Source organism: Borostomias antarcticus, assembly GCF_949987555.1.
Source record: "Borostomias antarcticus genome assembly, chromosome: 34".
NCBI lineage: Eukaryota > Metazoa > Chordata > Actinopteri > Stomiiformes > Stomiidae > Borostomias > Borostomias antarcticus.
The window spans coordinates 2,427,185-2,442,184 of NC_140267.1; the positions used below are offsets into that span (position 1 = coordinate 2,427,185).

General features: G+C 48.8%; 1 protein-coding gene across 1 annotated transcript in view; it reads left to right on the forward strand.

Moving 5' to 3' along the window:
* Positions 1-15,000, forward strand: part of LOC311327787 (CUB and sushi domain-containing protein 1) — a gene marked incomplete at its 5' end in the record, with an annotated part of 408,914 nt that overhangs the window by 291,845 nt on the left and 102,069 nt on the right. Inside the window, 6 exons of the mRNA XM_084460891.1 lie at positions 2,939-3,055; positions 4,788-4,901; positions 7,859-7,954; positions 8,400-8,603; positions 9,932-10,056; positions 11,183-11,279. Coding sequence (XP_084317017.1) covers positions 2,939-3,055; positions 4,788-4,901; positions 7,859-7,954; positions 8,400-8,603; positions 9,932-10,056; positions 11,183-11,279 — 753 coding nt within the window. The remainder of the gene's footprint in view (positions 1-2,938; positions 3,056-4,787; positions 4,902-7,858; positions 7,955-8,399; positions 8,604-9,931; positions 10,057-11,182; positions 11,280-15,000) is intronic.

The window sequence follows — 15,000 nt, forward strand, 5'->3', positions numbered from 1 at the left end:
CATCACATGGCGGAGACGGAGCAACTTCACTTTATTAACACTAGAATAGCTGAGGGTGGGTCATGGTGACCCATGCAACTACATAAAAAAATAATTCTCTGCAACCGTTCAAGTTACAGCGCCCTGCTTTCATGACTTTACCTAGATATGTGCGTTTTACGTGTCAGTGTTTTTGAAACGTCGAAATCCCACCAGGAAAAGGTAGTTTGGCGATTTTATTTAGTGAATTCTGGCTAAAAGACGGAAACAAGGCGAAGAGGTTCCCTCCTTTGTCTCAGTGTGTGTGTGTCTGGTTTGGAATGTGGCCTGGCCTGTCGCAGGGGGAGGGGGAGACAGGATGTGTTTGGTCTGAGGGGTCCTTATCAGTTGTCTCCACATTCCAACCGGAGGGAGATATCACACTATCACAACCGTTTTGTGGTCAGTAGACAACGGCCAGTAGAACTGTGTTGTCGTCAGTAGACAACGGTCAGTAGAACGCCGTCATGTCCTACACCACTACTTTACTCACTGCAGTAGAAGTACACAACAGAACATATGTTTCATTTAAAACTTAAATCAAACATATCACACTTGATACAGTATTAATTAGTTATGGATTAATCAAAGATACTTTGGTGTCTTCTCAAACAGTTTCCCTGGACAGATGTTCAGGCAGGAGTGTTGCTGGCGGGTGCAGAAGGTGTTATTTGAATATGTCGCTGCAGGGAGGTTCTGTAGAGTTCTCAGTCGTGTACAAACACTTCCATATCCATCAGTGTTCCACGTAGCGTCTGGCATCAAAGCTAGAAGATGAGTTTGATATGTGGAGGGAGGGCCGTCCCTACACCTGGGTTAACGGCGCCGCAAGGGACGATGGGCGTGATGGATCAGGCCTGAGGGAGCGAGCGCCGAGAGGCTCAACCAGCTGACGATGTGGCAGGAATCTGAATCGATATGCGCCGCGCCGAGCAGCGAAGGGATGATGGGAACACAGAGGAGATCAGGGCTGCGGGGATTGCTTGCTCTGGTCTGGTCAGGATTGCGGGGATCGTCTGCTCTGGTCTGATCGTCTGCTAGGGCTTCTGGTTAGAACAGGATGGGATGTGGCATGTGGGGTTAATAAGGGACCCAGGGTCCTATGAAAAGAGGACACACACACACACACACACCCTCCATGACTCTCTCTGGGTCTCCTGTGCCCTGTTCAGTTATGTGGTGGTTCACCCCTGTGTGTGTGTGTATGTGTGTGTGTGTGTGTGTGTGTGTGTGTGTGTGCGTGTGTGTGTGTTCAGGCACTGTTTTAGCCCTGCGGCTGTGCATGATAATAGAAAGCTGACATTGACGGATGCCTTCCTGTGTGTTGTGTTTCAACTGACCTTAACATTATAAAGTTGCAAACTTCCTCTAACTGAGTGTTTCTCTTCCTGCTGCTGTTACCCAGACTGCACTGCTGGTCACATATCTCCAGCTAGAGACCGCATTAAAGGACAATGTTCGTTTTTGACAACCTGGACCTTATTTACGACATATTATAAGACGTTTCACTCACCGAGATAACTTTGGTGTAATTCGGAGGCCTGTAGAAGAAATTTAAAATCCAGCACGAGCCAGTATATCCATGTAATGGCGGCGGACGGGGCACTGAGAATGCAGCTTTTAAAAAATCTATTTTCTGCCACGAAACGGTTGTTTTCATCAATCGGTCTTTATGAATCGCTAGTTGTGCTTAGGCCTGTTGTGGTTTTCACATGCTTCTGTAATATGATCTTTAGAAACGTCTTTAGAAACGAAATAGCTTCCTCACTTGCTCCAGCACGCATGCGCACAGCGCGTGGATATACTGGCTCGCGCTGGATTTAAAATTTCTTCTACAGGCCTCCGAATTACACCAAAGTGATCTCGGTGAGTGAAACGTCTTATAATATGCCGTAAATAAGGTCCAGGTTGTCAAAAATGAGCATTGTCCTTTAACACACACACACACACACACACACACACACAGAGAGACAAGCTTCTGCTCATGGCATCTTAATCCTGGTAACCTTTAGTTTGGTGCTGCTGCGCTGTGTTAATATGCTGTACAGTGGGCTATAATCAATAGGAAGTGTCTTGGATCACGTGTTGTTGTGCTTGAGGAATTGGTGAAAAAGGGCAAACCATGCATCATCATTTAACGCACCTGTTGTTTTTAGTCGGGATTGCAAAATAAACTTTAAACATTGAAAGCGGTCCACGTTGGTTGAAATGGACTTTAATTTGCATCTCGGTAAAGGAGTTCAATCATATGCTAAATTCAATGGACGACGTCCCAATAATTTCAGACGCCAACATGGTAGCTTAGCAACAGCAGTTAAGCCAATCAATGTGCCCTTGTGTTCGTCACCATGGGGGCTAGCATCTGCTAGTCCTCACAAGCGGAGCTCTTCCTCATCAGAGTCGGGGGCGGACTGGCCATCGGGAGCACCGGGATGTGTCCGTTATCCCGGTGGCCTGGGGCGCTAACTGGCCTGTCCCCCGGGGCGAATGGCCTGCCCCCCCGTCAACAAATCGCACGACAATCAGCATTTCCTGTCAGCACCCCCCCCACACACACACACTCAACAACTTGCCGACAGTTTATTATTCACAATCCGAAAGCCCGTCCATTTCGCGTTCACAAAACAAAAAAAATGAGTCAATGCCTCATTCATGTTCTGTTTATTATTTACAGTATTTAAAGTAACCCCCTTCTTTCCTCATGTGTTTTCATTCTGAAAAATATCAGTTGTTGTGAACTGTTGTCTTACTAAACTGGTTCCTTATCCATTCTTGATATCACACAGTGACCCTTGTGCGATGACATGCAACAGAATTGCTTAGCCAGCCAAGTTAGCTAGCGCATGCTAGCCCAGGCTAGCACATCCTGTCAACAATAACTGCTTCTTATGTGACCCGTGTCATTTCCTGTGTGTTTCAGCTCCTTGCGGTGGCCAGTACTCTGGCTCTGAGGGCGTGGTCCTGTCCCCCAACTACCCCCACAACTACACCGCCGGACTGACCTGCTCCTCCTACATCACCGTCTCACCCGAGTTCGGTACGGCTGCTCTCACTCTGCAGTTCATGAAGCTACCGTAGAGTTATCAAGATATCAAATCTGGCATATTTGTCACATGTACATTACATGATACGTCCACCTTGAACAATGAAAGTGGGGTTTGAACCTAAGACCTTGAGATGTGGAGTCTGGTGCTCTACTGTGTGAGCTAGCAGGGCAGCGGGTCGTATACCAGGTGTGGTGGTGTTGTAAACCAGGTGTGGTGGTGTTGTGAACCAGGTGTAGTGGTGTAAACCAGGTTTAGTGGTGTAAACCAGGTGTAGTGGTATTGTAAACCAGGTGTGGTGGTGTTGTAAACCAGGTGTGGTGGTTTTGTAAACCAGGTGTAGTGGTGTTGTAAACCAGGTGTAGTGGTGGTGTAAACCAGGTGTAGTGGTGTTGTAAACCAGGTGTGCTGGTGTTGTAAACCAGGTGTAGTGGTGTTGTATACCAGGTGTGGTGGTGTAAACCAGGTGTGGTGGTGTTGTATACCAGGTGTGGTGGTGTTGTAAACCAGGTGTAGTGGTGTTGTATACCAGGTGTGGTGGTGTTGTATACCAGGTGTGGTGGTGTTGTAAACCAGGTGTAGTGTTGTAAACCAGGTGTAGTGGTGTTGTATACCAGGTGTGGTGGTGTAAACCAGGTGTAGTGGTGTTGTATACCAGGTGTAGTAGTGTTGTAAACCAGGTGTAGTGGTGTTGTATACCAGGTGTGGTGGTGTTGTATACCAGGTGTGGTGGTGTTGTAAACCAGGTGTAGTAGTGTATACCAGGTGTAGTAGTGTTGTAAACCAGGTGTAGTGGTGTTGTAAACCAGGTGTAGTGGTGTAAACCAGGTGTAGTAGTGTAAACCAGGTGTAGTGGTGTAAACCAGGTGTAGTAGTGTAAACCAGGTGTAGTGGTGTTGTAAACCAGGTGTTGTGTTGTAAACCAGGTGTAGTGGTGTAAACCAGGTGTAGTGGTGTAAACCAGGTGGGGTGGTGTTGTAAACCAGGTGTAGTAGTGTTGTATACCAGGTGTGGTGGTGTTGTAAACCAGGTGTGGTGGTGTTGTAAACCAGGTGTAGTGGTGTAAACCAGGTGTAGTGGTGTAAACCAGGTGTGGTGGTGTTGTAAACCAGGTGTGGTGTAAACCAGGTGTAGTGGTGTAAACCAGGTGTAGTGGTGTAAACCAGGTGTAATGGTGTTGTAAACCAGGTGTGGTGGTATTGTAAACCAGGTGTGGTGGTGTTGTAAACCAGGTGTAGTGGTGTAAACCAGGTGTAGTGGTGTTGTAAACCAGGTGTGGTGGTGTAAACAGGTGTGGTGGTGTTGTATACCAGGTGTAGTGGTGGTGTAAACCAGGTGTGGTGGTGTTGTAACCAGGTGTGGTGGTGTTGTAAACCAGGTGTGGTGGTGTTATAAACCAGGTGTGGTGGTGTTGTAAACCAGGTGTAGTGGTGTTGTAAACCAGGTGTAGTGGTGTTATAAACCAGGTGTGGTGGTATTGTAAACCAGGTGTGGTGGTGTTGTATACCAGGTGTAGTGGTGTTGTAAACCAGGTGTGGTGGTGTATACCAGGTGTGGTGGTGTAAACCAGGTGTGGTGGTGTTGTAACCAGGTGTGGTGGTGTTGTAAACCAGGTGTAGTGGTGTTGTAAACCAGGTGTGGTGGTGTTGTATACCAGGTGTGGTGGTGTTGTTAACCAGGTGTGGTGGTGTTGTAAACCAGGTGTGTCTCATCTCCTCTGGTTAGTGGTCTTCGGCCAGTTCGCCTTCTTCCAGACGACCATGAACGACTCTGTGGAGCTGTTCGACGGAGCCAATCAGAACGCGCGGCTGCTCAGCTCGCTGGCCGGGTCTCACTCAGGTAAGAACTCATCCGTTCGCCCTATTGGCTGCTGCCGTTAAATAAACCGGCGCTATTGGCCGCTTTTAAAGAAGGGAACGCTTTCGACCGCTAGACTCCCGTAGCGTGCGTTTGAGGTCCGACGAAAAAGCGGAATCATTACTCCGAACTGGAGCTGTACCCCCGGACTGATCGATGTTGCTGTCACCATCTGCTGTGCTGTACAAAGCCTTATCGTTTGATTGATTAACCCGGTGACACTCACACAAGGACAGAAAAGGCACAGCGGCGCCCGCGAATCCACAGGCACGGGTCATCATTTACTCACTCGCTCCAACCGTCACCGTTCATCCCCTCGCCGTGATCCGATGACAGATAAGTCTAGTAGTGGCTCACGACACGGACGGTGACGCCGGTGACATGTTTACGCCACGGGGACGTGACTCTGTACGGTAGGTGTGTAGAAGACGGGGACGGCTAAAGCTGATATTAGCTACTGGCTAATAAACGTCACTTCCTGTTCGGGCTTCGTGTTCTTTCTCGCCACGGTCAATTTCAAGCTGTACTTTTGGGGTTTTTCCGAGCGCCGGCGGAGCGTGCGGACGACGCCGCGCGAAGTCATTAACTAGGGACCAGAAATCAGCCTGGGTTTTACATTCCACGGGCGATTGATGGGGGCTACGGGGTATAAACTGTTCGTATGGCACTTTTACAGCCCCGCGGCCCGCGCTCTAGACCCCCCCCCGGAGACACGCCGATTGGTCAGGTCACTGCCTCCGCGAGCCAGAAGCCCCGCCCCTTCCTCCCTCCGCCCTACAGGCGGCCATCAGCACGCTGATTCCATGATTGAGTGTGTGTTTGAATATATGTACGCCTGACATTTTGCAGATCCCGGTTTCATACGTTTGCGAACGCGTTCTTTATTTTAACGGTGCGTCGTTTCATAAGAGCGCGTTAAGACGAGAGGCGTTCCCCCCTAAGTAGCAGCTGGTTACCTGCCTACATCCCCCCCACCTCTAGAATAAGACGGTATCTTATTACGGTTTCTAAATGTCAGCCAGCTAGTCTCAACTCTGAGACAATTCTGTCTCTCCGAGTCGTCCTACTCAACTTCATCTGTCACCATAGATACCATCTCTCATTGGACAGTTCCATCCTGGCGTGTACATTATACTGTACATCCACACCGTACTGTATCTTTAGCCTTACATTGTATAGACGGTATTTATTGTGTAATTAAACATTCAAACCAGCACCTTATCTTTAGCTTTCGCTTATATTGTACAGATTGTATTTTTTTGTGTAATTGGTAACTCGTGTATTGTAATTATCTGCAACTTTTGAGCACATCAAAGAGCTGTCAGCAACATTCCACTGTGGTTGTACACTATACTGTACATTTGCATAGCCCAGGGACTGCGGGTGGAAATTAGCTGTTTAGCTATAACCTTGTACAGTGCATCTCTCCCTATTCTGGGGTTAATGTCTACTGTACCTTGTCCCTGTCTTAAAAATAAATAAAATCAATCAATCAATCAATCAATCATGTGACAAATAAAGATCTGAATCTGAATCTAAAATTCAGCCGAAGGGTGCAATGTCCAGAGCAGCCCATCCCAGCCTCTCTCATCCCAGCCCCTCTCATCCCAGCCCCTCTCATCCCAGCCTCCCTCATCCCAGCCCCTCTCATCCCAGCCCCTCTCATCCCAGCCCCTCTCATCCCAGCCTCTCCCATCCCAGCCCCTCTCATCCCAGCCCCTCTTATCCCAGCACCTCTCATCCCAGCCCCTCTCATCCCACTCTCTCCCATCCCAGCCCCTCTCATCCCACTCTCTCTCATCCCAGCCCCTCTCATCCCAGCCCCTCTCATCCCAGCCCCTCTCATCCCAGCCTCTCCCATCCCAGCCTCTCCCAACCCAGCCTCTCTCATCCCAGCCCCTCTCATCCCAGCCCCTCTCATCCCAGCCCCTCTCATCCCAGCCCCTCTCATCCCAGCCCCTCTCATCCCAACCTCTCTCATCCCAGCCCCTCTCATCCCAGACCCTCTCATCCCAGCCTCTCTCATCCCAGCCTCTCTCATCCCAGCCCCTCTCATCCCAGTCCCTCCCATCCCAGCCCCTCTCATCCCAGCCTCTCTCATCCCAGCCCCTCTCATCCAAGCCTCTCTCATCCCAGCCCCTCTCATCCCAGCCCCTCTCATCCCAGCCTCTCTCATCCCAGCCCCTCCCATCCCAGCCCCTCTCATCCCACCCTCTCATCCCAGCCCCTCTCATCCCAGCCCCTCTCATCCCAGCCTCTCTCATCCCAGCCCCTCTCATCCCAGCCCCTCTCATCCCACCCTCTCATCCCAGCCCCTCTCATCCCAGCCCCTCTCATCCCAGCCTCTCTCATCCCAGCCCCTCTCATCCCAGCCTCTCTCATCCCAGCCCCTCTCATCCCAGCCCCTCCCAACCCAGCCCCTCTCATTCCAGCCCCTCTCATCCCAGCCCCTCCCCTGCGCTCTCAGACACGCCCCTCCCAGCCCCGCCCCCTCCCCCCCTGCCCCGCCCATCTATCATGTGAATAATGGAGCATTAGCCCTCTGAGCAGAGAGCTCCCTGTGCAGTGAAAAGTTGGCGAATGGTAAATGGACTGCACTTATTTAGTGCTTTTTATCTAAAGCGCTTTATAATGGCCTCTCGTTCACCCATTCACACACCGACGGCGGTAGCTGCCATGCGAGGTGCTAGCCTGCTGATTGGGAGCAATTCGGGGTTCAGTGTCTTGCCCAAGGACATGAGGAGGAGCCCGGGATTCGAACCGACGACCCTACGATCACTGGACTGAGCCACAGTTGCCCCTTAACCTTCGGACGGCAGCGCATCAATTCTCCTGTTTTTATATTACTCATTATGTGTGTTTTGTTGTTGTTGGTGTGTGTGTGTGTGTGTGTCTGTGTGTGTGTGTGTGTGTGTGTGTGTGTGTGTGTGCTGTTGCAGGGGAGACCTTGCCGCTGGCCACATCCAATCAGATTATGCTGAGGTTCGTCGCCAAGAGTGGACCATCCGCCCGAGGCTTTCATTTTGTCTACCAAGGTAACCCTAACCCTCCCCCCACTCACAGTGTCTACCAAGGTACATTCAGTAAGCCACTGCTCAGTCTACCACCCAGCAAACACGCAACGTCAGGGAGACGTTCAGATCATGTCTTAATAACGTCCGTCGGTCCAGAACCCCGTGTGTTCGTCTGCTGGACCCCTCAATATTCACACGTCTGGCTTGGACCCCTCTAAGACGTCTGTGGACGTGCAAAACGGGTTCTCAATATCTGAACGTTAAAAAAAAACATTCATTCTGGCTCCTAATTGGATGTCTTTGGACGTCCGAAAAAGACATCTAAAAGACGTCTTTTCGACGTGTCTTTGCTCAGTGGGCATGACCAGTACTGGCTAGACCGTGTGGATGTGTCTGGGCCTGGTTCTTGGTTCTTGGTTCTTGGTTCTGGTCCTAACGAGCGCCGATCTCCCCCGGTCCTCCGCAGCGGTTCCCCGGACCAGCGACACCCAGTGCAGCTCCGTTCCCGAACCTCGCTACGGCCGCCGGATCGGCTCCGAGTTCTCGGCCGGCTCGGTGGTCCGCTTCGAGTGCAGCCCGGGATACCTGCTCCAGGGCTCCAAAGCCATCAAGTGTCACGCGGTCCCCGGCGCCCTGGCCCAGTGGAACGACACCGCGCCCACCTGCGTGGGTGAGTCCGCCGAGGGGCGAGGAGACAGAGGTATAGAGGGATACGCTGAAGTTCCGGAAGGGATCTACTGACTCGGAAGACTCTAGAATTGACTGAGTATTCTTCTTACTGTAATAAGCTACTAGTAGCTGTAATCAGGCTCTGTCCGTGCTAAGTGCTAGTCCTCTTTAGCTTAAGCACTGGATTATGCTCTTAGTCACTTGTTTTGCTCCCAATGAGCAGGTTAGCACCTTGCATGGCAGCTGCCGCCATTGGTAATGGTAAATAGACTGCACTTATATAGCGCTTTTATCCAAAGCGCTTTACAATGGCCTCTCATTCACCCATTCACACACACATTCACACACCAATGGCGGCAGCTGCCAGGCAAGGTGCTAACCTGCTCATTGGGAGCAATTTGGGGTTAGGTGTCTTGCTCAAGGACACTTCGACATGTGGACAGGAGGAGGCGGGATTCGAACCGCCGACCCTACGATCATCGGACGACCCGCTCTACCAACTGAGCCACAGCCGCCCCAGTGTAACAACTGGATGGAGAGCGCGTTACAAATGCAGTACCTATACCTATACCTTGTTTAGAAAAGAGAGGCACTTGCGCTGACTAATTATGTTAAACGCAAGTGCTGTAAGTCGCTTTGGATAAAAGTGTCGTCTAAGTGACGGTAATGTAACGTAAATGTAACGTACGGTCCCGAGGTTGCAGAGCAGACAGTAGGGGTATACCTGGTAAAACGAGATGAAGAGAATAACCCCGTAACCACGACAACCGCGCGGCGAGAGAGCGCTGAGTCACGTGTTGCCGGGGGAGCAGCGGTGAATCAGCGAGCTGCCCTGGGCGGCACTGCCAGGTCTGTGGGAGGCCAGTACCGCTGTGTATTAACCCTGCGTGTGTGTGTGTGTGTGGGGGAGGGGGGGTTGCGTGTGTGTGTGTGTGTGCGTGTATGTGTGTGTGTGTGTGTGTGTGGGGGGGTGCGTGTGTATGTGTGTGTGTGTGGGGGGGTGGGGGGGGGGCGTGTGTGCGCATGTGTGTGTGCGTGTGTGTGTGGGGGTGTGCGTGTGTGTGCATGTGTGTGTGTGGGGGTGGGGGGGGGGGTGTGCGCGTGTGTGTGCACGTGTGTGCATGTGCGTGTGTGGGGGGGGGGTGTGTGCACGTGTGTGTGTGGGGGGGCGGGTGTGTGTGTTTGTGTGTGTGTGCGTGTGCGTGTGTGTGGGGGTGGGGGGGGTGTGTGTGTGCGTGTGTGTGTGTGTGTGTGTGTGTGTGTGTGGGTGTGTGTGTGTGTGTGTGTGGGGGGGGGGTGTGTGTGTGCGTGTGCGCGTGTGTCCCTCAGTGCCGTGCAGTGGGAACCTGACGGAGAGGAGAGGCACCATCCTGTCCCCCGGCTTCCCAGAGCCGTACGGAAACAGTCTCAACTGCGTCTGGAGGATCGTCGTGAGCGAGGGAGCAGGCATACAGGCCAGTACCACACACACACACACACACACACACACACACAGAGTGGTCTGATTCACAGCCCGTAGCGCATTTCTAACTGCCAGTCATCCAGAACAGAGAGGAGGATTCTATATTTAGGCTGGATGAAATCTGCAGTGGAAGGCTCCAGGTTCGAGAACAGCAGCTGCTGTCTTATTGCTATCGATCGCAGCGGAATGAGGAACGCTAGTCTCCCCAATATCTCAGAGCATAGCAGCGAGAGAGAGAGAGAGAGAAGACTGTGTTTCTCTTAACGCGGTTGTCGCATCAGAGAAAACGGCGCCCCGCGAAGCGTTAAATAACATCAGGCGTCACGTCGACGCGCTCAAACAACCGGCTTCAAGCTTCGGTCTCGGATAACCAGACACGTTGAAGCTCAATGAGATCACTTTTTTATAGGTCAATATTCCACTTTACTTGGTATTACTTTATGAGTTGGCCTTAGCAAGACGCCGGAAATATTTTTGTGACAGGAGACTGCATGAGACCCTGTGTGTTTATTATTTTAGTATTTCAGTGTACTGGCTAGTATGTTGGCGGGGAATCTTGTGGTGGAAACACAAAGTGACGCATTTTGCAAGTTACAATATCAGGAAGACAACAAACAAAACAAGAAACGAAACTACATGCACATAAAAGAAAGAAGACTGGTATTTACCTGCATTGAAGCCATCCTTCCAGAAAGTTCATTGCAGAAGCTACAGTCTTCCAATCCAGTCTCCTCCACACGCATTTCTTATCTTTTTTTTTTCTCATCACTACAGTGAGAGCGTGGGGGACTGTGGGAAATGTGGTTCTTTAAACGCGGCGCCGATTTGATCACGACCAGAGGGTTCGCCGAAGAGTTATCTCATGTAGCTTTAAAGATTCAGTCTCCGACAACCAGCTGTTTTAGAGTTTCAGTCTCAAAGCAGTACTGCTTGGGAAAGCTGTAACTGTTTAGATGTTGTTCTAGTACTGTGTTTGCTGGTATTATGGTTCAGGCCAAGTATTGTAGAGCCATGTTTTCATACATTAGATAGCTATTAGTATGTAGAGTGATGTAGAGCTAGTCAAGCTATGACCTGTCGTGTAGAAGGTTGTTGACGGTGTTGTTGTGCTGTTGCAGATCCAGGTGATGAGCTTTGCTACGGAGCACAACTGGGACTCGCTGGAGATCTACGACGGGGCGGACATGACGGCTCCGAAACTGGGCAGTTTCTCAGGTACAGTAGACTCCATGTTGGCTCAAACACCAGGCAGTTTCTCAGGTAAATTAGTCTCTATGTTGGCTCAAAAACTAGGCAGTTTCTCAGGTACAGTAGACTATGTTGGCTCAAAAACCAGGCAGTTTCTCAGGTACAGTAGGTTCTACAGTACGTTGGCTCAAACACTAGGCAGTTTCTCATGTACAGTAGGTTCTACAGTACGTTGGCTAAAACACTAGGCAGTTTCTGGGGAAAATGAGTTTCTACATTGGCTTAAAAACTCGGTAGTTTCTCAGGTAAATTAGTTTCTATGTTGGCTCAAAAACTAGGCAGTTTCTCAGGTACAGTAGACTATGTTGGCTCAAACACCAGGCAGTTTCTCAGGTACAGTAGGTTCTACAGTACGTTGGCTCAAACACTAGGCAGTTTCTGGGGAAAATGAGTTTCTACATTGGCTCAAAAACTCGGCGGTTTCTCAGGTAAATTAGTTTCTATGTTGGCTCAAAAACTAGGCAGTTTCTCAGGTACAGTAGACTATGTTGGCTCAAACACCAGGCAGTTTCTCAGGTACAGTAGACTATGTTGGCTCAAAAACTAGGCAGTTTCTCAGGTACAGTAGGTTCTATGGTATGTTGGCTCAAAAACCAGGCAGTTTCTCAGGTACAGTAGGTTCTACAGTACGTTGGCTAAAACACTAGGCAGTTTCTGGGGAAAATGAGTTTCTACGTTGGCTCAAACACTAGGCAGTTTCTCAGGAAGTATACGCTCCATGCTGTTGGCACAAAAATAACGCAGTATCTCAGTAAAATTAGGCTCAATGCTGGCTCCTAAACTAAGACATTTCTCAGTTTCTCAGTACAGTGAGGTCCATGTTGGCCTCAAAGCTAGGCAGTTTATCAAGTCAATTAGGCTCTGTCGTGGCTCGAAAATAGTCGATGTCTCAGGTAGAATACCCTCCATGTTGGCACAAAAACTAGGCAGTTACTCTTGTGAATTAGGCTCCATTATGAGTCCAGTTCCTCAGGTACTCTAGCGTCCATTTGGCTCCCAGACTTGCTACTGTAGTTTCTGAGGTAAATCAGTCTGCACGATGCCTCTAAACAAGACAGTTTATCAGGAGGTAATCAGATCTGTTATTCACATGCGTGACACATCAAACATCTCATAACCGTATCGGTGTGAACTATAAATACATCTCACAAATGATGCGTTCTACAGAATTCTTACAACCCCCATCATTTTTTAACACGCACATAAAATGAAACTCACTCCCTTTTTATGCGCCGTAATTCCTGACGGAGCCCGAGTTGATCTGGTTCCAGATCAGTTCTGCGCCGTGCCTTTTCCTTCAGTAGACGAACGCTCCTGTATTCATGTCAGACGGAAATCAGATCTTCCTCGGGAGACCTTCTCAGATCCAGCTGGCGTCCGCCCTGCCATGCCAGTTCACTCCAGAAACAGATTCCCTCTCACGTCAACATCTGCGTGCCATTTAACAAAGACATGGGTTGCTAAGACTGTATCTGGGCTGCAGCTCCTGCTGTAAATACTAATAGGGTTAGAATGTTTTGCTTTATTGTGGCAGTTCGATATACTGTATATACTGTACATATATATATATATCAAGTGTCCCCCATGCCATATATATATATGTATATATATATATTCCAGAAGTCTAGTTTCTACCATTTAATCCATTCTCGGCAGTTACAACGCTTGGGGTGGCGTTCTATTCAGAGCAGTATTTCTATTGACTGGTGCCTCGGATGAGTATTTGATGTTAAAATGAGCCAGAAAGTAAATTAATTAAAAATCTGTCAAAGTCTGTCCAGGACCCCTGAAGATACCCGTGCTAAATATGAACGCTGTCAGCCCAACGGTGTCCGAGGACCGTCCAGACAGACAGGCCGACAGAGAGTATCTTATTATTATGTAAGATGTAAGATGTTGTTATCGTATAACTGTATAGATATAGTTTTCTGACTGCTGCTCTCTGCGGGGACCTCTCCTAGTTACGGATGGATGTCTCTGCTCTTGTGACAAGGTGAGAGAGACACGATGTGTTTGTCTGTTAGAGTCTGGTGTAACTCCAGGAGACTCCACCGTCTTGTGCTCCGGGCTCGGCTATAGAGGAGGCTAGACATGAGTCAGCATTCGTTATTATTACATCCATTATACAAGGATGAGAAAGTACAATTCTTGGGCTTCTGGCTCCTTGGCCTGCCGGTAGCAGCAACAACAACAACAACATAATAATAATAATAATGAACAGTACAATACAATAGGCTACAATAGAACAATATGATGTTTGGAAAGTAAAGCTGCAAAGTTGTGGAAAATAAAGCAACTTTACTCGTAGATGAGGGTAGGCTAGGCTAGACGAGACTAGGGGAGAGGAGATGTTTTTTCATAGGATGGCGACGGTATGACCCGCCCTACACTGCCTCTGATTGGCTAGTTCAACTCAGACTGGCTAAGCGCGATCATGTTGAAGAAATTCTGATCTTAAGTCAGAAAGGATTTGCCAAGGTTCGCACAAAAAGGTTCAGTCAGATTTATTAAGAAAACAAAATACGATTGCAAAAGGACCTCAGGATAAAACACAGAGTGGTTCATCAGAAAGAAGTGAAGTCAAAGCTCGTCTTGCACAGCCTTATATGTGCTCAATACAAGGATGTGACGCTAGCAGACATTTGGTTGGCTAACCCATCTATACACGTCATAATAAGGTGACGGACATCAACAGTGGTCGAGGGATACAGAGAAAGCGCGGTACACTTTGAATATAGACAAAGGAACAATGGTCTAGGCCATGACGGGAAGTCTGAGGTGTGAGGCCTTCCTGTCCTGGTGAGGATATCACGACAGGGGTGTCTGTCCTTACAAAGAAGGGGGGGAGACAGAGGTTCAGGAGGTGTTTGGAATGGCAAAAGGCAGGGGACTGGATCAACAGGTTTTAAGAACAAAGGCTGAGATCTGAAAGGTCTTGAGGTCAGTTGTAAAATTCCATGACAATTATAGGATAAGCTAGCTATCTTCTATGGAGGTGCTAGCTAGCTAGCAAAAACGTAAACTTAAAAGTTGTTTAGCAACCTGATCTTTGCCTTAACCCCACGATTAAACACAGAGGAGACTTCACGCCTAATTGTAACTTCAAAGAGAGGGGATTTTGTATTTTTTTTGTGATCATCGATTTCACAAAGATTTGTTCTCCTTCTCCTTGGCACAGCTCAAGCTGTCAGCGTGACCAGACTCACTCCCTACATATGTTCAAATGAAAAATGACCTGACTATACTGGAAAATAACAAAACATCTGCATGCCTTCATACTTGACATGTATCAAATACACTGACCTCATATTGTATGCAATGCATGCATGTATTATTCAGTCTAGTTTGCCGCATTATTATTCTTTAGTTTAGAAATAAAACTAGCCCATAGTTTGGCACCCAGACGTCCAGTTTATTCCAATCCAAACTAGAATAATGTGTGGTTTAGTTAGCTATGACAGCCGTAGATTCAAATGGCTGAAAACGTTAATTAATTGATTTGAATTGCGAGGACGGGATGTGTCATATGATAAGGGATTGTGCAAATGCAAATTACAGGAATTACATTAAATATTGCCTCTCCACATACCGATCTGCTTTGCTAGCTCTAAATTGGGAAACGGATACAGAAGAATAATAGGCTACTGCTTTAAACGCACTGATACGAGAGCACTCGGCTGAATGTACT